At 39.5% G+C, this 23377-nt stretch overlaps 2 protein-coding genes across 4 annotated transcripts; one reads left to right on the forward strand and one right to left on the reverse strand.

Annotated features, from left to right (window-relative positions):
• Positions 1–43: 43 nt before the first annotated feature.
• On the reverse strand, positions 44–6279 carry drc3 (dynein regulatory complex subunit 3). Its single transcript, XM_058653522.1, has 13 exons — positions 4647–6279; positions 4052–4251; positions 3845–3961; positions 3555–3721; positions 3320–3466; positions 3070–3189; positions 2868–2980; positions 2614–2788; positions 1647–1778; positions 1484–1554; positions 1081–1204; positions 419–550; positions 44–302 (listed from the first exon to the last, which is right to left on the reverse strand). The coding sequence occupies exons 2-13, from the start codon at positions 4209–4211 to the stop codon at positions 183–185; spliced, it is 1578 nt and encodes a 525-aa protein (XP_058509505.1). The 5' UTR covers positions 4212–4251; positions 4647–6279; the 3' UTR covers positions 44–182.
• LOC131475414 (TOM1-like protein 2) lies at positions 5626–22870 on the forward strand. Of its 3 annotated transcripts, XM_058653518.1 has the most exons (16): positions 5626–5711; positions 10080–10164; positions 11570–11648; positions 12024–12173; positions 12566–12700; positions 12784–12927; positions 13477–13593; positions 14436–14569; positions 14697–14739; positions 15878–16049; positions 16451–16565; positions 16990–17065; positions 17835–17909; positions 19786–19845; positions 20352–20388; positions 20517–22870. In XM_058653518.1, exons 1-16 carry the CDS (start codon positions 5660–5662, stop codon positions 20660–20662), a joined length of 1620 nt encoding a protein of 539 aa, XP_058509501.1. In that variant the 5' UTR covers positions 5626–5659; the 3' UTR covers positions 20663–22870. The 3 variants fall into 3 exon arrangements, with proteins under 3 accessions (XP_058509501.1, XP_058509502.1, XP_058509503.1); XM_058653519.1 differs by lacking the exon at positions 17835–17909; XM_058653520.1 differs by lacking the exons at positions 17835–17909; positions 19786–19845.
• The last annotated feature ends 507 nt before the right edge of the window (positions 22871–23377 follow it).

A 23377-nucleotide genomic window follows, 5' to 3' on the forward strand; every position in this document is an offset into this window, starting at 1 on the left:
GTCTTCGTAAAAAGCTGGTGATTAAAGACAACATCCACATCGTTATTGTTAGCCTAAGGCAGCAAACGTGAAGCAGTCTTTTATTATCTCAACCGGTGGGGAAAAGAAACTGGACAATTAGGTTATGAAACAAGTACAGATAACAAGTGATACATGTATGTAGTTGTAGACACACACAATTGTTAAAGTTGTTCTGGAGGGTGAGGTAAAAAATCATGGAACAGCTGCTCTCGCAAATAGTCTGTATATCTGAGGATGTCTGAGACGCATGCGCGGTTCCGCTTAAGTTCTTTGTCTTGAATCTGTAATAACACATAAAAAAAAGAGACAACAATAACAAGACTGTGAGTTAGGGAAATTGTCAGTTGTATAAAGTATAAATTGGGGTGCTTGCTCTGAGGTAATTCCACCTCCCTACCTCTTTAATGAGAGCCACTCGCCAGGCATCGACACGTGTGACCAACTGAGTCTCTCTGTCGTTGATCTTCTGCAGGTGGTTATCATGAGCGGTGGCCAGCGCATCCATCACTGTGTCTTTGTCCATAAACAGCTGCACAGGGAAACACAGGTGTGAGAGGCTGAGGGCACTGACACAGGTAATCAACCATGTCCTGACACCACATGACCAACTGAGATTAATCTCTGTCCTCCCCCAGTAACATTTTGATATGATTCTTTTATACGGTATATTTTCATATTTATTCGCTAAAGTTAACAAGAGACTGTCAGGATTTTTAAGAGAGCGTAGCTAAATTATAACACGGGAGTGTCAACATGGCAGAGTGTGCAGATATTATGTTGTCATTTATTAAACTTAGACTCAGAGAAGCTGTATTCAACATAAGACTATAGTTGTCCAAACCAATTATAATTATTATATAATATATATAAATATATATATTTATATATATATTATATTATATTATTATAATTAATAAAATGTACTGAAGTTGAAGTAAAAGTATTAAAAAAGTGAGTACAGATACATGAATTTTGTACTAAAGTACAATAATGAAGTATTTGTACTTCATTACATTAAAACACTGTCCGTCATATGTTAAAAAAAAAAAGATAACATACCATTCTAACTTCATCTGGCATGTCCTCATCCCGATTGTCCATGGCCACTTTCTTCAGAGTTGCCACAGCGATCTCATGTACCTTCCGGTGATAATTATCCTGTAACTCTCGACACTGGGCAAATGTATGATTGGGTCAAAGAAGTCATTTTCCGCATTATTTACTGCATAATTGATAAAACAGGCAACTGCAATGGGACTCGGGTTTAGTTTAAACTGCACCCAAAGTGTAAGCACGTGATAGCCATGACTGACATCATACTGTGGTGAATTCATTTGACATTTCATTCAGTGTCGTTTTTTACCCTCCAGAATATATTTGCTGTATAAATGTCAACAGTTTATTTACAGTTCAGTTGTAATGATTTAAAACTACAATGGTAATTCATGGTCAAAGAGGATATATCCCTTGAACAGATTCAGTGAAGTTGGCCACCATGTCTGAGATGTTGATTTCCAACTTTTTGATGATTTCCTGAAATGAAATGGTGGGAAGTATTTCATCTGTCTTTACAATACTGTATATACTTTCAGCTTATTTGGAAATCACATGTCGATAACACCTACCTCCAGCTGGCTGACCAGCTGAAACTCCAGTGACATGAGGCCGGTACAAAGCTGTTCGATTTCATTACTGTGGTGGCTGACCTTGACCTCCACTATGTCTGGGTCTGATAACTGCTGCAGCTCCAATAGCATCTACATGAAAGTATGATAGTAAGATAAGAGAGTTTTTAAACGGTCTTTCAGCAGATTTTAAGGGCCAATGTGTTACATTTACCAAGGTTTGTTGGCAGAAACTGAATATACCACGTGCCCATACAAATAGATTTTTGTAGGCTTCAATGAATTCATATATAATTCTATAAGGTAGCCAGTGCACTGGGAGGTAACCATGCAGGATCATTTGGAGCAAGTCTAGAAAAGTGAGATTTTAAAAAGGACTTTCAAGAGGACAGGTTTGCTTTCCTGATCTCCTGCGCTAGGCCCTTCAACAACTGAAGGGGTTTGGTCACCTTTGGTTTTAAAGTGTTACCATTAAATGGCCAGTAATGACCTGCTGAAGGATCTCAGGCTGCAGTGTGGCTTGTCCAAGCACATAAAGTGTGAAGGACCCAATTGTAACAACAGCAGTTCTTAAAATTTCTAAATTCTCAACAATTATGTGTTTTTTTGTGACTTCAGAATAAGCCACCAAAGAAGGCCGCCATCGTGTGCTCCCGTGTTTCTACAGCAACCCAAATGGACAAACTAGAAAAGTCACTAGTCCACATGAACCAAAGAAGAAGAAGAAGGAGGAAGTAGCAAAGAGAGTTGTTGGGTGCAAAACTGGACATGGAGTTGGGAAAGAAAGTCTAAATCCCTCCTGGTTCCTGAAGCCCATTGTTCGCTGGACTGCTTGCAAACAAGAGATGTGAGAGTAGACAGAACCCACGCACACTTGACGAGAAGATGTAACCCAACACTAGACCTTTAATATTTTAATGTTTTCAAGATTCTTGAGCACAAGAATTCATTATCCTTCTCAGCTCACCTCTTTATGTTGCTGCTCAAATTCTGCCAATATCTGTGCTGCTCTCTGCTGGTAATCTGTCACAGCCTGTGTCTGACCACTCAGGAAGGAGTTCACCTCTGCCTCTCGTTGTTTATGCTCAGCCATGCCCGCTTCAAACAACTGCACACAAAGTGCCACCATTTGCTGCTCAAATGTAAGCGCACGGTCAAGGAATTAAGCCACAGATGAATACGTCAGAAACACCTGCACGATTGAGAAGAAACAAAGGATATGTTTGAAGCAGAGGGGCCACTCCTGCTACACAGTGTAGTGTCTCTGCCTCTGGATCATCTTTGACCATGCTCTTAAACAGATATGATCCATTGAGGAACTCCACAAAGGCGTCCTGCGGGGGAAAAGGACGGACATTAAAGCTGTGTGCATTTTTCAGACAGCAAACATTAACTGCACGACAAAACCAGAGCTTTACGTCACCGTGTGTAATTGGAGTTCAGCTTTCTGGCGTTTTTCAGCATCCAAAACTTGTTGTTTCTGCAGCTCTTCGTGTCTTGTTTCCTCAGTGACACAATAGTACTTGATAGAAGCTTCTTTTTTCTGCACATATAGACACATGCCGTTTAGATATACACCAACACAAACTGGCTAAAGCATAGTTAAGCTTTTAAACAAAACTAGCCCAAATGACATATGATTATGTCACAATTGTATATTTCTTTATACTTACCGTCTTCTCATTGAGTAATCTGTAGTCCAGAAACATCAAGTTTGGAAAGTGAGCAGCAATGAACAAGGTGTAATCATCCTCCTTGGAGACGGGATTTCCATAGAGGTTGAGGGTGAACAGATTCTTGAATTTCTTGAGATAGAGCACCTTTGAAATGTATTTGATTTACATTAGGTTGTGTATACGTACAATTCATAATTCAAATACATGACAGATTATTTAAATAGTGTTTTACGCTGTCCAGCTGTTCAAGGAGGTTGTTTGCGAAGCTGAAATTCGTCATTTTCTCAAGCTCATCCATGTTTTCAACGACAGAGATTTTGTTGTCGGATAAATTCAGCAATTCAAGCTTGCGCAGAGACTCCAGGCCTTCAATTTTCTTTATTCTGTTAAAAGACAGATCTAAAAACACGTTTACAATGATGGAGGTTTCATCCACTGGGCTCAGATTTTAAAATCTTGGTGTGTTTCAAGACTTCAACCATTACAAAATAAGGGTACAATAAATACAAAGCTTCATCTTACTGAGCCAGGTCAGATTCAACAGATGATCCAGGCCCTCAATCCTCTCTATGAGATTATTGTTCAGATCAAGTCTGGTCAAGGATGTGAAGTCCCTTAAGTGGCTAATCTTCAAGATGTCTGTGATCAAATAAGTTCTCAAATTGATTAACCCAAATTCCTCTTCCAACTGAGATAAAAAAAAAAAACAATAAAGAAGTATGGACTCACTTAGGTATTCCAGACGTATTTTTAGGACATCATTAAAGTGTTTTCCCTCGGCCTTGTCGACCCTCCCAGCGTGATTTTGAGGCGTTTGCTCATCGACTGCTTTCTGCAGAATCTCGTCACTCATCAAAATGGGCTCAGATTTATCACAGAATCCACTCATGCTGACAGGGCTGTAGTTTCGCTTTACTTCACTGTTCCCTCTGCACATAGAAAAAAGTACATCATATTTATTATCAATGTGGAGCTCAGTTTATTCACCAGTAAATCAAATTACCTTTATTTGTATGGCACCAAATCACAACATACAGTACATCATCTCAACACTTTACATAGTAAGACCATACAATATTATAGAGAGAAAACAAAATCTCCGCACTTGGCGTCATTGGAGAGAAAATACATCATTTCCTTTAAATATGAATATACCTCCGGCAGAACCAGACTCATAGATGTTAGATCTGTCTCAGCTGATTGGGGTTAAAGGAGAAAATGGGAGAGAGAGAAAGTAGAGCAGGGAGAAACAATAAAATAAGACAAAATACTGACCAATAAAAACACCATATTAAGATGATTATATCAAAAAACAACTACCTACCAAGACAACTGTAAAACTTATCTGCTGTTTTCTCAAAAACAGGGCTACACGTGTAGCACCTCGATATTCCCCTGTTGTTTACAAACTGTTGCTAAGCAACTGGTTGGCTTTAAGCTGCGTTCAAGGACGGTCAGACGCTTCTGTTCAGAATTATCCCTTATCTTCCGAATGTGCTTGCTTGGCTTATATCAATGCAGACAACACAATTATAATGGTTAACTAACATTTCCAGAACATTTTGGGCAGTTTTTTTGCAATTTTTTTTTCCACAAATGCAACTACGAAGTCAATAACAGTAAAACATATTTGCAGTCTATAATAAAGGGAATACATTTTTGAATCTGAACCTGATCAATAAGGTTAGAGTGCACACAAGTGCAATGTAGGTAATATTAAACACCACTTGTTGTTTTAGCAATTGTAATTACTTCTCTATTAACTTATCATGACATGTCAACAAATATCTGCTGTGAAAAAGGTCTATTATGCCAGGTTTACGACATGCTTGAACAGTACATGCACATGTTGTATGAGTTTAACTGAGTGAAAGTTTCATCATTCAATCACTCCAATCCAAATCAGAATCAGAATCAGAATTGAACTTGCATAAAAGCAACACAAATTGATAGTGGTATCCTAGGACCATTCTCTTACAGTCATATGTTTTCTTAATTTACTCTGCCTTAATCTTTATCATGAGCCTATTTTAATCATATCTTCTTGTTAATGTGTTGTAAAGCACCACAACAACAAAAAAACGCATTTCACGTACGTTAACTCAAACATGGACAACAAAACAGAATTCTAATTCTGAAAACGGATAATTACATGTACAAGACATTGTGTATTGAACGCAGCTTGAGTTGTTAAATATGATTGACATAGCTTTTAGTCAATCATATCGGGCTATTTGGGCGTCTTGACCAATTGGATTCGTTTGTAGGCGGGACTTAGTAAGAGCCGCTTCTGGGCCTCAGCCTCTGTCATTCTTGAGCGGATTGTTTGTTGTCAAAATGGAGTTTTTACTCGGCAATCCTTACAGCACTCCCGTGGGCCAGTGTGTAGGTACGTTAGCTTTCAAATCATTCATTACAGGTGCGACACTATCTCCAATATACTGAGTGTCGGCGGGAACACACATTTTGTGTTTTCTGTTCGGGTTTGCCAGTGGAAACAGCGAGCTAGCATCATCACAGCAAACGTCATCCACTTGGCTTGAGCTTCCCGCTAATGTTAGCTTGCTAATCTTACCTGACTGAGTCGTATTTAATCGCAAGTCATTATTAACCATCTTTTGTGAAGACGTTTAAGACAATGAAATTAGGCGGACAGTGTAATGACACGATTTGTAGAGACTTGTAGAACCGAAACCAAGTTTCAGTTGAGTGTTTCTTTAAGTTGCTGAAGTAAAATTGACTACACTTTTTGGTTGGATGAATAATATCGATGATGAATACATGGAGGAGCTCTGGTGCGCATTGGTTCCGCAGAGACGAAGACAGACGTGGCTTATTTCACACATCCTTTTGTTTTTGATTGCGTCAGCCTTTCTACATCTTCCCCATTGTTTCCAAATTTCATAGTTTAACCAACTCCACCCAGCCTCGTTGTGTCTGTATCTTTGATGATCGCAGATGACGGTGATCACATAAGTTTGGAACTTTTCTATTCCTCTTCCATTCACCATCTTTAACTCTCTTAGATTATTTCTTACACTGACAGTGGTGTGATTTGCATTTACATTTTTATTACTATTGTTATTAAGTAATAAGTATAATAATTTGGGATGAGCTGATACTCAGTATTTGATACTGTTCAAAATCACTGGATCAGATATCGGACAGATACAAATGTAGAATCCGATACTATCAAAAAAATCCTAAATATCACATGCTTCGCTATGCACAGATTGTAAAAATGTCAATAAAAATCAGCAACATCATTTCCGCTGATTCACATTGTTGGTTGTTTATTTCTTATTTATGTTGCACAGTTGGATAATTGTGTCTTTCTTGAAATAGCTTAAAATGTCTAGCAGACATTTGTTGTTAATAGCTTCATAGTTGAAAAAGTTTAAAATAACAGAATCAGACTGATATCGGTAGATTGGCGAGTTTGTGTTATGAGTGTCGGACATAAAATAGTGGTATCGTGCCATCCTTAATAGTAGTAGTAATAAATAGACCTCTATTTAATCAGCAAAGCCTAATTGAGACTACACATTTCTTTGATAGTGTCTAAAACAGGCAGCAGAGCATTCAACTGTGTTACTACAAGTATCAACTGACAGTAAATCTGCAAGAATCATAAAATACCATATCCATAAGATCTCAATAAAATATGAATTTAAATAAAATATAATACAGAATCATCCAAAGTTACATCACAAATACATAAATGCAGCAGTCAGCGATCAAGGGTATTGTGACACATATGTTGAAATCTGAGTGTTGTAATTGTACAGCATTTTCCGTTTTTATTAAAATGATTTGACATTATTTAAAAATAATATGCAAAAACCATCACAGTGGCAGTTTTTTCTGCCTTGTCACAGGTTAAAATGTCTCATGTTCTTAAGCATACCCAACTTGTTTTTCACTTTTTTAGGACGGAACGTAGAGAAACTGAACACACAACTTTACTCAAGCTCATTGACGCAACTAGAAACAAACTGTTTTGAGGCCGAAATTCTTCCTTCCTGACCACCTACTGGTCAGCTGCTATGTGCCATGACGACTAAGGCACCAATTGCAAACATCAAGTCTAGTGTTTTACTCACAGACATTCCTCTTGTTCAGGCAGTGAGCGTCATTCTGTACATCTCAGATTTTCCCATTTGACATAGATGGCTGTTACTGCAGCTTGTGCCTGTGTTTGCTGAGTTGCTGCCCTGTGTCGTTCTGAGCCAACTGTCTGGCTGTTAAAGCAAGGTGAAGGATCAACTTACCTGACAAAATTAGAAAGAGACAGACAGAGGAGACATAAAGCAACTGATAAGAGATACACAAGGACAGAAAAGGGTGTTGGAGGTGGCGAACGATGTGTGTGACTGTGTGCCTTCTGTACATCTCCTTCTGTTGTTGTTTTACAGGGGAAGATTTGGTCACTGCTTGTCTTCAGAGCTGAGAAATAAAAACTTTACGAATTAGGATAGGCAATGTCTGTAATTGCTGACAATACAAAGGTATATTCATGTAATTTAGCTGATTACAGTCCAAAATGCTGATGCACCCATGATAAATCAAAGCAGAAATGATGACAATGTGGATTTAGTTTGGGAGTCTGTAGAGCTCTGAATATTAAACAGAAATGTAAGAATTTCTACCACTTTATCTAAATGCTGGTTGATTGTATGTATTGTATGTTGGTGTTCCCTGAACATAATCACTACTATTTGTGGGACACATTGAAGAATAAATAATTACAGTGAAGACAAAAGAGGACAAGTATAAAATACAGCATGTGTTTTAATGAAGTGTGGGAGATTTGTGGCTTTCTTGGCAGTGCGTGGCACAGCTTTCCCCTGGTAAAGCCATGTGATCTACTGGTTTCACTGGTGTGTTGTTGATTCCCAGGACTGGAGGGACTGACACAACATCATGAATGAATGCACTCAGCAGGCATTTAACTTCATTAGCAAGGCTCTTATTGTTCAGGGTCATTGTAACTTGTTTCACATGGAGAAATCACATGTTTTCTTGCCCTCTCTGCCACCCATGCTCTGCCCCCTTTAACCTGGCACTCCCCTTAAGGAGATTATACGGGATGTACTAGTGGATGTGGCTGGTTAATTTGTCCTAACTCATGTTCTTGATGCTGTTTACAACCAAACACAAGGGCACATTAGTGGTTTTTAAAGGCAGCCTGTGTTGAAATCGACGTCATGTTTCTATTTTTGTATAACTATCTCTCTGTAATTGCCCAGTCCTCAGTTGTTGAGAGAGGGGGGTTGGAGCATGAATAAGTCATGGCTATTAGGCTCCATGTCTGAGCCTTCTAAAAGGAGGGCAACATGGCCCAGTGAGAGTTTAAAAGTTAGTAGTTTAAAAAAAAAAGAAAGAAAGAAAAGAAGAAAAAAGTTTTTTGTTTCACTGAAAATCCCACCCCAGTGACTACTATTCTGAAACAGATCAGCTTTCACAGATGGGATGGATGGACTTGGGGGACAGGAGAGGAGGGGAGGAGACGGAGTGTGGAACACACTGATGAATGCAGTAACAGTGTATCACTGTAGCTTCTCACATTCTGAATCACAATATTTCTTGCCATTAAATGATAAGTTGGAGTGTCCAGGTCTCTGTGGCCACTTCTTGTATAAGTTAGGAGTGAGCACATGATACACATCACACCCATCGTCAGCCTCACTTTCTTCCGTGATGGTAGATTTCCACTGAATCATGCTTGGAACGGCGGTTACTATGAAGGAATGATACGCCTTATAGTCGGTTTGTATTTCCAATATAAAATAAGTGGAACAGATTTTTGCAGGACTACCTATCATACAGCACCTTTACGACTTTTACAAGTGCAAATAGATCAAAGCGAGACATGAAAATGTTTTCTGTAGTAGCTTCACATTATGGCTACCCTGTAACTCCTGGGTGGGCTGTTGTGTTATAAATGACAAATGGTCCGTATTTTATTTTTAGCGTTTTTCTTAGTCTTGATGACCACACAAAGCTGCCGTCGTCCCTAATGTGTTATAAATGTGCAGTGCTAATGTTGCTAATATTTTGCCGTTATATGATGACATCATATGTTTCTGGAAATTCAGAGATCCGAGTAGGTTAAAATAGTTCATGTTAACCTTTGAGTTAAAGCAGTGGTCATCATTGACTGGCTGTGGTCACTCAGGACATCCACACAGTGCTGTCACACCATAACATAACATGTATGGTGCATAAGTTGGCTGATCACTTATTTTTAGTAATAGGATCTGATGTAAACAGTATTTTATGTTAAAGTTAGGAAGGTAAAGTAAAACCAGTTAAGACTACACCTGTGTATTAGGTCATCTTCTTTGAGGACTTAAAACATTTGAATCACTACAGTTGTTACAAGGTGACTTTTGTACACAACAGTTGATACTTTCAATGTCATGCAAGGCACAGGCTGCTTTAATAATTGTCTAGTGACTTTGGCGCAGGCGACAACTGAGCCAGACTAAAAATGCAGTATCATGCTTGTAAGTGAGACAGCTGGCACGGGCACCAAAACTAAAGCTTTCTTCAGCGACAGCCACAGTGCTGGTTTAGGCTTGGTGCAGAACCAAGAATAAGCAGAACAACAATTAGTGTATGTTCTCAGTTTTGAAAACGTCCCTGGCTCTCTCTCTCTCTGTTACAACACCAAACATCTTTCTATTTAACACACTCAAATATGAACTAAAATATTGATAATGTTGTGGTTGAACTGTTTATGTTTTTATTTTAGAGAGGGCCACAGATGGAGGACTACAGAATGAGGACTGGACCCTCAACATGGAGATCTGTGACATCATAAATGAGACGGACGAAGGGTGAGCTTCTTGGAATTCATGATTGTTGTTATTATGTTCTATAATATGTATGTTTTTCATTTAATGTATGCAGAACTTGCGAGATCATTTGTAACAAAAAAAAGTGTTGTAATGAAATTGTTTTGTTTTACCTCTCGCGAGCTGACTGAGTATCAAGCAGTTAATACACTGACTTACTGTGTTTCACCAGCATACACCACACGACAGAAAGCCTTTTGTTTTCTATAGGTGTCTGTGATGGAACGAATGCAATTCTTGTACCAGCCTCCTACACTGAAAGATGCCCAGCCTACAATGATTTACAAGATAGCATCTACATATAATTAGATTTCTTTTCAATATCAGTGCATCGGAAGATCAAAATTATTTTTGATGACATGCTCTTTCAACTCATAAATCTAGACAGTTTACATACAGATGTGCATGTGTTGCTAACTCTACTTTATTAGGTTGCAACAACACTAGGGCATATAATGACAATCTAAAAAATTCATGAACATATTGTTCTGCCTGCGATTTTCTTCACATACAGTAACACTATTAAATTCATTTGTGATAAACATGTGCCCCAGAGAAAGGTTTAAGTCATCACTCAGTTACAGTAAGGCTTACTAAAAGTACATTTGCATACTTTGATTAAATGTATTTTGTAATATTTTTATTGCAGTCTGCCTTCAGTACTGTCCTCTTTTCCGTTTCCCCCAGCATTTCACATTCTCTTCATGCCTACACACACTCATTGTATTGGCATGCGACATGGGTTCTCTGTCACAGTCAGTGGCACATGCAGTGACAGAGAGCGTGTTCATCTTCACAGAACACTAAGCGTCTTGTCCTCAAGATGTTCGTTAGGTCAGACAATGTCTGCTTCACCCCGGAGTTGGATTAAATATTTTTTTGCCACTTTGACCAAAGAATAAAAAGAAAAGAACACAAATTAAACCCGGTAAATAATCTTAAACCTACTAGGGACCTAATTGTCACGTAGCAGACAGTTAAAATTACATACAAGTGTCCAGAGATGCCGAATGCAAAACACCTCAGACTTAATATAACGTTCTGTCTCCAATCACGACTAAATAAAAGTCTGGTAGAAATGTGAACTTGGTAATTGTACAAGAAGCTTATGTTTGGTCTCGTCTGCAGTTAAAAGATCGGCAGTCGCAGGCACAGAGCCAATGAGCTCTTCATGCTTGGACAGCTTTGATCCTGTTCGTTGGAGAAACACAGTCCCGCGAAAGCAAAAAAGAAACAGATGGTGTGACGATACATCTCGGGTTTTACTCAGACTGTTGCACTGACAGACTGGTTGGCATGTGTTCTTGTGGCACAGAAACAAATGCATTCCAACAAAGATACTGTGCCTACTCTTAGTTTGGTTCTTTTCTCCCTTGTTTCTCTCTAGGCCAAAAGATGCCATGCGAGCACTGAGGAAGAGACTCAGTGGCAACAAGAACTTCAGAGAAGTGATGCTGGCGCTAACGGTAAGGTGGCAAATCGGTGGGCTTTGTGCCATTAAAGTGGCTTTAAACCTTTTTGTGAGCCTTTCATTCTCATAAAGCCTCGTCCATGCTGTTGTCGTTGCTTTACAGTGTTTGTATTCCTCATTAAAAGGTTGCTCCCTGCATTACACCTGGCCACTCCTGATCTTGTGTTTTACACCACTGCGTCTTTTCTCTCAGCCGCTGTTGGTGCTGTTTTTATCTGTCTGACATTGCTCGTCTTTCATTTTCTTTATAGCAGCCATTGCCCCCCCCATCTTTGATAGCTCTGCTGGTACACTTGTGAACAACAAGTGTGCTTTCCTTTCTCTGCAGACCTCTGTGTGTGTGTGTGTGTAATCCTCTGCCTCTCTGCAGGTACTGGAAACATGCGTGAAGAACTGTGGTCACAGGTTTCATTTTCAGGTGGCCAACAGAGATTTCATCGATGGCGTTTTGGTCAAAATCATCTCCCCGAAATCCAATCCTCCAACTATAGTTCAAGACAAAGTGCTATCGCTCATACAGGTACTGAGCTTTCTTCTTTTTCGCTCTTGTCTGTATTTCAGTGATGGTCTCTGGGAAGCTACGTGAGCCACATGCCAGATGTTGTACCAAATTACCTGATGCTGGTTCATCTGCCAAGTGGTGTTCATGCTTTCTTGCTTGCTGTCCTCCTTCTTATTATGTTTACACCATCAATAGCGGTAATAGATGACTGATAGGATGCAGGGTGATACAAGATCTAAACACTGATATACTATCAGTCATGTGGAGCCTAATCATAATTGTGTGAATTTATTTGCTCACAGAGCAGTTAAAACTATAATTTTTTTTACTGTGAAGTAATACAGGAACTGGGATATAAAATGATAAAAATTATATTTGTCCTTTGTGTGTGTGTTTGTGTGTCTCGTCAGGCCTGGGCCGATGCCTTCAGGAGTAGCCCTGATCTTACTGGCGTCGTCCATATTTATGAGGAACTTAAAAGGAAAGGCATTGAATTCCCAATGGCAGACCTGGATGCACTGTCTCCCATTCACACGCCACAGAGGGTGAGAAGACAAACACAGGAGTTGCAAACACATGCATTTTCACTCAGCAGTAGTCTAAAGGGCTATCATTTTTCTTCTACCAGGGTACACCTGAGGTGGATCCGGCCATGATCAAGTACCTTGCCCCTAAATCACCTGCTGTCGAGACTCCGAAACCTGCCCCGACTCCTGCCCCTGCTGTGCACGTCTCCACCGCGCCCGGCCCCATCATAGCTACCCCTGAACAGGTGACATCAACAGCTGTCTTTGACCAGTCATATAAATTTGCACTTTACTTGTTGCTGTAAGCGCATTTTGCATGTACGAATACATTCATTTCACTGGAGATGTGCGTTAGACGTGCACACCAAGGAGAGCAGCGTGGTCCCGAAGTGCATCAGTTATGACGTGCAACACCACACCATAATAGAAATATCTTAACTTCATGGAATGCAGCCTTTTAGCACATCTTTTTATACTTGGGCTTCATATGTATGTCAAACTGGTCTTTTTTCATTTATTTTCTCTACATACGAATCAAACAGACAAGCTGGGGTGAGGGAAAAACACTAGTAATCCTTTAATTTAGATTTTTTTCTTAGCCTCACTGAATTACTGAATTACTGCAGAAACTTTCCTCATCTCTGCTCTCCCAGGTTTTGATCGCTTAGTAACAGCAAGCAGGGCAGAATTGCATGGATGTGAGGCTTTTTTCATGTGTTTTTAAACGGTTTAGACACTGCATGATAAACGTCAATTTCACGAAAACATGTGCCTTTGACTCTCTGTGCTTACAGATCGCTCGGCTGCGTAGTGAGTTGGACATAGTGAGAGGAAACGTCAAAGTCATGTCAGAGATGCTAACAGAGATCGTCCCCGGCCAGGAAGATGCGTCTGACCTAGAACTGCTGCAGGTTAGATGAATGCACAGCACAGCACAGTTCAGTGTGTAACTGCACACATGCAACTCATGTATTCATTATTTATTTTGTGTTTGACCACATGATTTCACGTCACAATTAACAGTGGGGGCATGATTTGATTGGTTAGTGTTTAATGTGGTTTTGAAAATGCTCTAAATCATGATGATGAATCCAGTGAGGATTTTTTTGTTCATAGCCATCAGAGGTCACAGTTGTATCACTCTCTTATTTTTATCCAAACTAAACTATTTGCAGCCACTAGGGGGCGTGGCGTCTTAGGTTTTCAGAGGTAACTCCAGCACAGCTTCTCATCATTCAGCTGGCTGTGGTAAAATTCTGTGAATTGATCATTAACCAGTGGTATAAAAAGTTTAATCCCCTTAGATAAGGTGAACTTGAGTATTTGTGTCAACTGCAAACTTCTGACTTTGTGTTCAGGAACCCTTGCTAGTTAGTTTTGATGGTTATGTAGGGGATTGTCAGACTGATTTGCTTTCTTTTGTCCTCACTGGTTTTAGAAAATTGTCTGTGCCACTGAGTTGTTTGGAACTCATAAAAGACATCCGTTTATCGTAAATCTATTTCCTCCATTTTAGACAAAACTCTCCACCCACTCTATCAAAATTGAACGATAGACTTGGGATGTGTCTGACACATGATGATTTGTTACTACAACGCTGAGTTATTAGTTTATATACAATTTCATATGTACAGTATGTGTGTGAGCGTGTCCTCTGACTGCATCTCACACTTTTTCTCTTTGTGTCTGTTTTTAATCTGTTGAATTATCGGTCAATGTATTGATCCATATGTGCATGTGCCAATCTTTTAAGGAGTTGAACCGGACATGCAGGGCGATGCAGCAAAGAGTGGTTGAGCTGATTTCACGTGTTTCTAATGAGGAAGTGACCGAGGAGCTGCTACATGTCAATGATGACCTCAACAACATTTTCCTCCGATATGAGAGGTACAGTCAACTAAAACATCCGTTACAGTTTATTTCATTAGCAAAACAGGAGATGAAACACACCATGAGCTTTTGAAGGCCACAAAGAATTATGTTAAACATTTGAAAGTTTTTGTGCTGTTCACAGGTTTGAGAGGTGCAGGTTGGGTAGAGCGGCGCAGAACAATGGGGTAAGTGCCATCAATCACCACTCTGCATGCAAAGCAATAGTAGAAATCAAACGCCTCCAATTTTCTCTCAGGATTACCTCTATTCTGTTTGCTTTAAGCCTGTTTTCAGAAATATTCTGACAGCTACATTGCCTGTGGCATTAACTTTGGGGATGCTGTGAGGGATGTTTCAAACACAAACGAGTCCACGTAGCCATTTGTTGTGCTAATTTCATCGTGTCAGTGTCTGAATTCACACACTCCACTGCAGCATTGATATGTTAAGTGCGCTGCCTTGCGAAATCGGACATGCAGAGCAGAAACTGTTCCAATGTGCTATTCAAAGTGTACATTTGCCAGTATCAGTGATTTGCCAGAGGACTGGGACGTCTCTCACTGCACCCCAAATAGCTGTGTGTGTCTGCATTAAGATGATCTTTCTGTCTGCTCTGTCTGTTTGTGTTGTGGCTAGCTGTCAGAGGCAAGTATGACGCCGATGCCATGTTCAATCCAAGCCAGTGTGCGGGGATGAACAGAGTGATGAATGTTAGCACGTCTGCTCTGTGGAGCTAACGCTTAATCGACCCATACATTGTGTCAACATCAGTGACACTGAACATAGAATAGATAGTTTTCCGATTGTCCCCCTCTCTCCTCCCTCTTTCTTTCTGCCTCGTATATCTGAAGTCGTGTATTGTTTATTGTTTATTCTACCCATAGACTGTATATAAAAATGTATGTAGTCCTCTGATTTGAAAAGAAGCCCAGGAAGTAGGACAGAAGTAGCAGTTAGCCTCTAGGAGGTGAGTCCACTAGTGGGTCTACTTCCCACGCGATTTATGACATCAGTAAACATTTTCCTATTTCACATATTTCTTATTATTATTTATCGTCTAAAATACATGATAAAGCATTGCAGGTGCCTGATTGTTTTCTGGCTGCAAAAACTGTCATTTCACTCGTCAAATTTGAATCTCGTGGCTTCAAATCCTGAGATACTTTTTCATCCGGACCGCTATGTCCATTTTTTTTAAATACAGTACATGATTTAGTCCCCTCTGTTGTTTCTGTGTCTAGCCACTAGTCCATAACTACTGACCCACAGTGATGTTCGAGATTGTCAGTTGTATCATTTGCTTAACCCCCCCCCCCCCAACAGATGTTGAATGAGGCCACAGAGGACAACCTGATAGACCTGGGCCCTGGTTCCCCTGCTGTGGTCACACCCAGGGTCACATCCAGCCCCCCACCTCAGTCCACTGTTGGGGCCACGGCCTCCTCACCTCATCACCCCACTACAGCATCACTGTCCACTGCTCTAGCTGGCCTTGGTAAGAACATAACATGCATGCTTTAATATATGTCCTGCCTTATTCACTTCCTCATCAGAGCTGTAGCACTACCCCCAGTCTGACAATTGAGATTCAGCAGAGTGTAAAAGAAAGGCTCTTAATCTGACTGCTAATGGGAAATAAGGCCATCAACGTAATTCACTGCACAAACCTGATTAAAGCGTAGATATATTGCATTTCTTATTTTGTGTAGTGTAGTATAGGCAGCCACATAGTGCTGACTGGGAGAATTTAAAACTTCAGTCAAACTTAAATCTGCAGTACATGTATTTTTCACTTCTTTTTTTTGTTTCTTAAAATCATTTTACCTGATCCTCAATGTTTCCACCTTTCCTGTCCTTCCTCTTTTCTTGTTCTCTTCCATGTCCATCTCGCTTCAGATGTAGATGCAGACAGTGTGAGCGGCACGCTGTCGTCTCTACCGGGCCGCAAACAGGATGACTTTGACATGTTTGCCCAGACCAGGAGTAGCTCTCTGGCTGAACAACGCAAAAAGTAGGTCTGGATTTCACTGAGGGTTCTGGTCTGAGCCCAGGTCCTCTCAAGATGCTATTCAGGGTCTCATTTATTTCAAAACATTTGTCAGTATATTAAATAAATTCTACCCTTCTACACTTAAAAACTGTAATGGCACACAGCTGTGTTTTTTGTTTATGTGTATTGGCCCTTACCACATTTTCTTAAATGAGCTCATTCCCTTCATTATTATATCCTAGAATAACCTATTTTCTTTGCCAAGATATTTTTGTATTTAGCAGTATTTTGAACATTTTGGGCAAAGACAATAAACATGAAAGGAGGTGAGACAAAAATGTGTTAAGTGATCTGGCTGTTGGCTGTTATGTCTTCTTGTGTGTTGTTTTTGTTGTGCTGCTTCGGCGCTGTATCTCATCCGTGTTGTTTATTGTTTTGCACACAGTGTAAAGTATGAGGACCCACAGGCGCTGGGTGGCCTGGCCTCAGCTCTGGATGTGAGACAGCACAACACAGGAGGGGTGAGTACATTGATGCACATGGGCAATGAAGCTTTCACCCATGTGGAGTGTGGGTGCTGTGTGTTTTTTATTTATGTCAAAGGTTCCTGTACCAGTGTGTGGTCTTTGGACACTGTGCACGTGATGGTCTGTATTACTGTTTGTTCAACAGCGATATTTATCTTGTGTGCAGTGGAACTTGAATATCTTATATTTTGGTTGCTGATATGTTTGGTACTCAAAACTGGTGCGAAATCTCTCAGAATCTTTGCATTTGTCATGGGTAAGATCATTGTGGATAATTCATGAAAAACATAGAATGCCATTTTCAAAGTGGTTATCAGTTTTTTTTTCTCCAGCTCCTGTTTACATTTACAGTTTGCACAGAAAATCAAACATAAAGGGTTACATGTTAAGTTCAATATATCCTTGTTGGCCAATGTATTTGAATGGTTATCACAAAGTACACAGATGATTGTGAAACTTGAAGTCACACAGGCACAGACAAACACACAACCAGTGGTGACATACCATCCATTTTTAAGTTACCTCAGGTGCTGTTTTTGAAGCAGTACTTTTTTTAAGTCATCTGCATTTTCATCTCTATGGAATGAACCTTTCTCCCATTATTTTTTTTTCTCTTCGCATCATTTGTCTCTTTAAATTAAAATCTTCTCTTGCATATTTGACTATTCCTCTGTCTCTCTCTCTACACTGTATGCTGTATGCTGTGGTAGGGGCCTGCTACCTTTCTTCTCTTGTGTAAGGTGTTGTTCTGTTGTTGATTCAGCTGAGGGTAAAAGGTGATGATAACCCAGCAGATCAGGAGCTGCCCATAGACAGCTGGCTAATTACCCAAGGAATGGTGAGGACTCCATCCTCAATGTGTCCTCCTCCTAACACTCCCTCATGTCTGCCATCACTCCTGCAGTCGAGCTCCTCCACCATCACCCATGGCCCTCATAAGCTGCATTTCCAGCCTCATTGCACTACTCTGTCCTAGAATGCTCAAGGACCAGAACCCACAAAATCTTTCTCCTTCTCACCACCTCCCATATCTATCTAGCTCAGATGATATACTTTAGTGCTGGGCAATATGACAATACATATACCACTGGTTTTGCCATATTTTTAATACATTCAATAAGATTTATTTTTATTGATTGCGGTAAAATTAAATCTGTTGGATTTTATGTAATGAAATTATTTGTTATACCATTCACTTGATAAGCCAGATATGATATCCGGCATTTGCGGACCAGTTGAATTTCCAGAAAATGCATTATTATGATCCACTGGTTTTTTTATCCATATTGCTCAGCTCTATTGTAATTTATTGACCAGGGCACTAAACACTGACCCCTCTGTGGATGAAATAATGAGTATATCTGGTCCTTGGGAGCATCCATCTGCTGGATCCACCTCTTAACAGTCACAAACTAAAGTAATGGAGGAGTACAGATCCTTAAGCTACACAGCAAACTAACTCATATCAACAAAGATGAACTTTAATATCACACTGATAGTGAAATAACATCAGAGAACGAAAGATTAAGATCATTAAAAGCAGTTTGCTGTGTAGTGGTGAGTATTTGTTAGCTGTTCTCTAACAGTTTGTGGATTTTAAATAATACATTAGAAGCCATGAGTTACAAACTCACATGCCCGAAATAGACTGACTAACATTTTAGCATAACAATTCATTTGTTGTAGGTTTTTCCAAAATTAAGGATGAGGCTTTTATCACTATAAACTGTGACTTGTGATAGGGACACAGAGGTGTTATTGATCACTTCTCCACAAGTATCTTCCCTTACACACCTGCCTTCTACTCTGTGTATGTGTTTTTTTTTTATTTCTATGAATGACCTTCACTGACCCACTGCCGTGGCTTTTCTTTTGATTTCCTCATTCACCGTCTCCACTGTGATCTCACAAGGAACCCCCATCAGTGTTTTTCTAACAGGACCTTAGAAAAAAATTCTTACATCTGTTAACAGGTTGGCAGCGAAAGCACCAGGAAAAACTTGACACCTTTTCTGCTTTTTTTTTTTTTCTAACAAAACACATGCATGTACCTTCCCATGTAAATAGCTACCTAAGGGTATTTGTGTCATCATTTCAACTCGCTTTTTGCCCCATTTACTGCTAGTCCTGACTGTCTGTTGACGTCGCCGACATGAATATAAATGTCCATCATTCGCTCTAACATAGCTTTCGTAATAACAGTCACGGCACACCATGCAGCATTGCTCACGTCTCGTGTGTGTGTGCGTGCGCGCGCTCCACGTTTGTGTTTGCTTCTCAACAGCCGCTTTCAGCTTTTCCCAACCAATCAATCTCTTAATCGGTGTTCTAGTGATTTGCTCATTAACTAATGATGTGGAATGATTAACACTGCTGTGCGACATTAGCCGGCAGCTTTTGAGCCATGGCAGCTCCACAGAACTAATACGAACAATACACAACCTGAGAACTCCCATGTTCCCATGAGTAGCAGGGTGTTGCACTTGATAAAGCAGTAAGAGCACAGAATCCACAGGGGTTGAGTGTTGGCAAAGCAAGTTTTTCTTTTTTGTTCTCATTTTGATTTGTTTTATTATTGTCATTTTCCTTCTGATCTTTTGGTGACACCTATTCTAGTTATTTGTGTGTGTGTTACAATTTTTGTTTTTGTTGTTGGGTTGCGTGTCTGTGGCTTTGGTGCTGGCTGGTGGTTTGTCCATGGCTTTGCTCCATAGATCCCTGTCTCGCAGTCCTCTGTCATGGATGACATAGAGGAGTGGCTCTGTGCTGACGTGGTGAGACTTCTTTACCCTGATTTATATCTTCTCGATTTCTCCTCTACTTTCTCCATCACTTTTTTTTTTTTTTTTTTTTTTAGATAACATATTTTATTCATTCACCTCATAACTGGGTACAAAAAACCCCGTCCTTTAATTTATCATCCTTTCATTCACTGTTCTCTAACTTATTTCCAACAATGAGTGATATTTCTTCAGCTAACATGACACTTATAATTAACAAGATATGCTGGTCTTACTTAACGTATATAGTACATGTGATGGTTGTGAAGTTGGGCTCAAGAAGGTTTCCTGTTGAGTCCAACTGTCAGAGGGGTGTGAAGGATGCATGACTGATGGATTCTTCATGAGCAACTTTGTGTGGATTATTCTGTGTGAAATGGACACTTTTTTGTATGCCATGCTTTTTTAAACGTATATGGTCTATAGTTGTCATTGAGAACAAAGACGATTCAGTAGTTTCTACTAACGTGTATTTTCCATTTCTTTTTCACCTTTAATAGAAAGGGGACGCCAGTGAGGAAGGGGTGACCAGTGAAGGTACAGACTCAATTAATGTAAACAGTTGTGTATGGTCCACTAACTTAAATGTTTTTATTAGCTTTCACACCTCCACTAAACCTTTAAAGTACATGACTGAAAGAAAAACACATTTTTTTTTCCTCCAGAGTTTGATAAGTTCCTGGAAGAGCGAGCAAAGGCATCGGACACCCTTCCATCTCCTCCGGCAGCTAATCATGCTCACCCAGCCCGAGCCCCTGGTGGCTCCCTCAAGAAGGCTGAACGGACAGAAGATGCCCTCTTTGCCTTGTAGTCTGTTCCCCCCCCGAGAACCTTGATGCCTCTCCAGGGCATCTGAAGGACTGTCTTTCTAGTGCCCTTTCAAAGCTATTAGCTGATCAGCACTGCTCTAGCAAATGATCTACTCCTCTTTGTCATGCTTGTGCCACAGTGTTGCTCTAATGTACAGAGTTCCAACATGTGTGCTGTGCATTACTGTGCTGCATTTAACTATATATGGATGTATTAACCTGTTGTATGGGATGTACTACTTGCAGCCTTGCGTTTATAACATTCCGCTAAAGGAGGGCAACGTTTTTCTGATGTGGTTTGAGAAAAAAAAAAAAAAAAAACATGGACTATTACTGCGAGATTAACGCAAAGATTGCTGCAGGTCCATGGATTGAGTCAGTATGAAAACAAAATTAGGACAATATTTTACTACATTCATCTGATTTCTAATTTATGCATTTATTGTTTTAATAATTTGTTCTGTACTCTGTACTAGCTCTGTGGTTATGGTTGATCCATGCATTTTGTTTGTACACCAGACGGAGTTATAGTCAAAAAACTAATGTGTGCAATGGTGCCTGAAGCAATGTAGATAAAATTATGTTAGCAGGCAAACTTTGCTAACTGGGAATACAACAGCTAAATCATAGCTAATTGTGTATGCCAGTATTTGTTTAACCAAAGGGATGTAGAAAAAAAAAAAGAAAATCTGAAAAGCAGCAGTGAAGAATCTCTGCAATGTAAGGGGAAGGAAGTTGGTCCATTGATAGTTTCAGTCCTCTAAAAAGCTTCAACACTTAAACTAAGAGAAATATCTCAAACACTTGCTGACACGCGTAGCCGTTCCAAAGAATATGAAGGCTTTAATGACCAGCTAGCTCTTAATATTCCCTGCTCATCAATAATCATGTTGTTGTGTCATGCACATTTTCCTTCCCCTGCTATCATTAAGGTCAGTGCACTTTGAAGCAAAAACAAATATGTATTTTCTCCTTTATGTTTACAAGATGGTCACTATTTTTCTAGGGGATGGGAAATGGTCTTTAGATTGACTTCATTTTGCACATAACTTTTCTAACTGTGTAATTGCAGCTCCTGTTCCCACAGAAGTGGGTAGATGAACTGTCAAAAGTGTGATTGCAACAAAAAAAAGTATTAGAAATTGCACAAAGATACAAGCGAACGTTGTTTTTCAAATTATCAAATGACTCAGCGCTGGCATTATAGTTGAATAAAATACTCTTTAAGTATTAAAGGATGTGTTTGCATAGATGGGTCCTCACTTATTCTATACTGAATAATGTATATACCTCAAAATACAGGATTTTTTAATTTCTGTATCTGGTCAAAATGTATTAGCTCATAAAACCCAGAAGGCAGAAATGTTAATGTATTATTTGGGCCCCTGATTGTGTTTTTTATAGGTCATGTAAGGAAAAACGTGCTTGTACCTGTCTTTGATCAAACAAACACAGTTATACATTTCATGCATGCAGTCAATTAAATTCAATTCATTTCAATTTAATTTCACTATCTCTCAAGCTGATTGTCCTGTTTTTAAGAGGAAGTCCATTTCAATCTTCAACCCTAATCAGACTTTCTTGTTTTATTAACAGTTTTCGCCGTAGTGCTCTCAGTGGAGGAAGATATTCATGATTTGTGTCTATATAATCACTATGATTTAAATATTTAAATGCAGTTGTACCAGTTACAGTTGTAAAATATATCACTAATGAGCTTTAACTGTCTTAAATGCAGTATGGTTATATAGGTTCAGTATGTTTGCCAGCCGACTGAGATAATAGCATTAAATTTGCTGTTGATAAGTGTGTCTTTTTTTTTTTTTTAAATCATGCAGGCTAAACATAAAGCATTCCTAAAATGAATAAAATGTTTTATGTATATGTACAATGTGTTTCTGGATCAGTAACAAAGTGTCATTGTGTGTTACTTGCTTTTATGAAGCTTAAGTCTTTATAGCAACATGTATTCCTCGGAAATTGTGGCTATATCTCAAAATTGTTACTGAATGTCTTTTAATATAGATAACGCAGCATTTAGTGAACATTTTGTGGACACAGATATGAGGCTTATTTTCTGCTGTTTGGTCTCTTGTGGGTTTGGCTGTTCCATCTGCTGCCATCACATAATGGTCAGATTTTTTGTTTGACCTAATGCACGTTGTACGTATTTAACTGCCCAATAAAACACTAGCAGTGTGTGACCTCTACCTCACAAATGTTTGTCGTTATTTTACAGTGAAGTATTGTGTGACATGTTCTCCCCTTTTCCTCATGCAGCTGCTGATGCAACCTGGCATCAGTCAGTGAATAGCACTGTACTGGCCATGCATTGTCACGTGAACCCATCACCCCCCTCCCGTATGGTGGTTATAGACACATCAACAATTATGCTCCAACAGCTTGGCACATGTAAAATGTAAACAAACTTTGTTTCCACCTTGATATTTTAAGACTTTTCCCCTTTAAAAGTCATGTTTTTCAGTGTGGTTAAGTTTCCACTCGTAGATAAAAAACATTTATAAACACATCTTATGACAAACCACACTATTGTGTTGATGAAAAATGATTGCTAATTATTATTTAATATTATTTGGCTTCTGTGACACTGACAAAAACTTACTAGTGTTACCCTGGGTCACTGACCTACTTTCACACCATGCCTTTGTTTTCATGATCCAAGGCAATGCTTATCTGAAACTTTCACTTTATATGTA

This window comes from Solea solea, chromosome 16, assembly GCF_958295425.1.
Source record: "Solea solea chromosome 16, fSolSol10.1, whole genome shotgun sequence".
Classification (NCBI taxonomy): Eukaryota; Metazoa; Chordata; class Actinopteri; order Pleuronectiformes; family Soleidae; genus Solea; species Solea solea.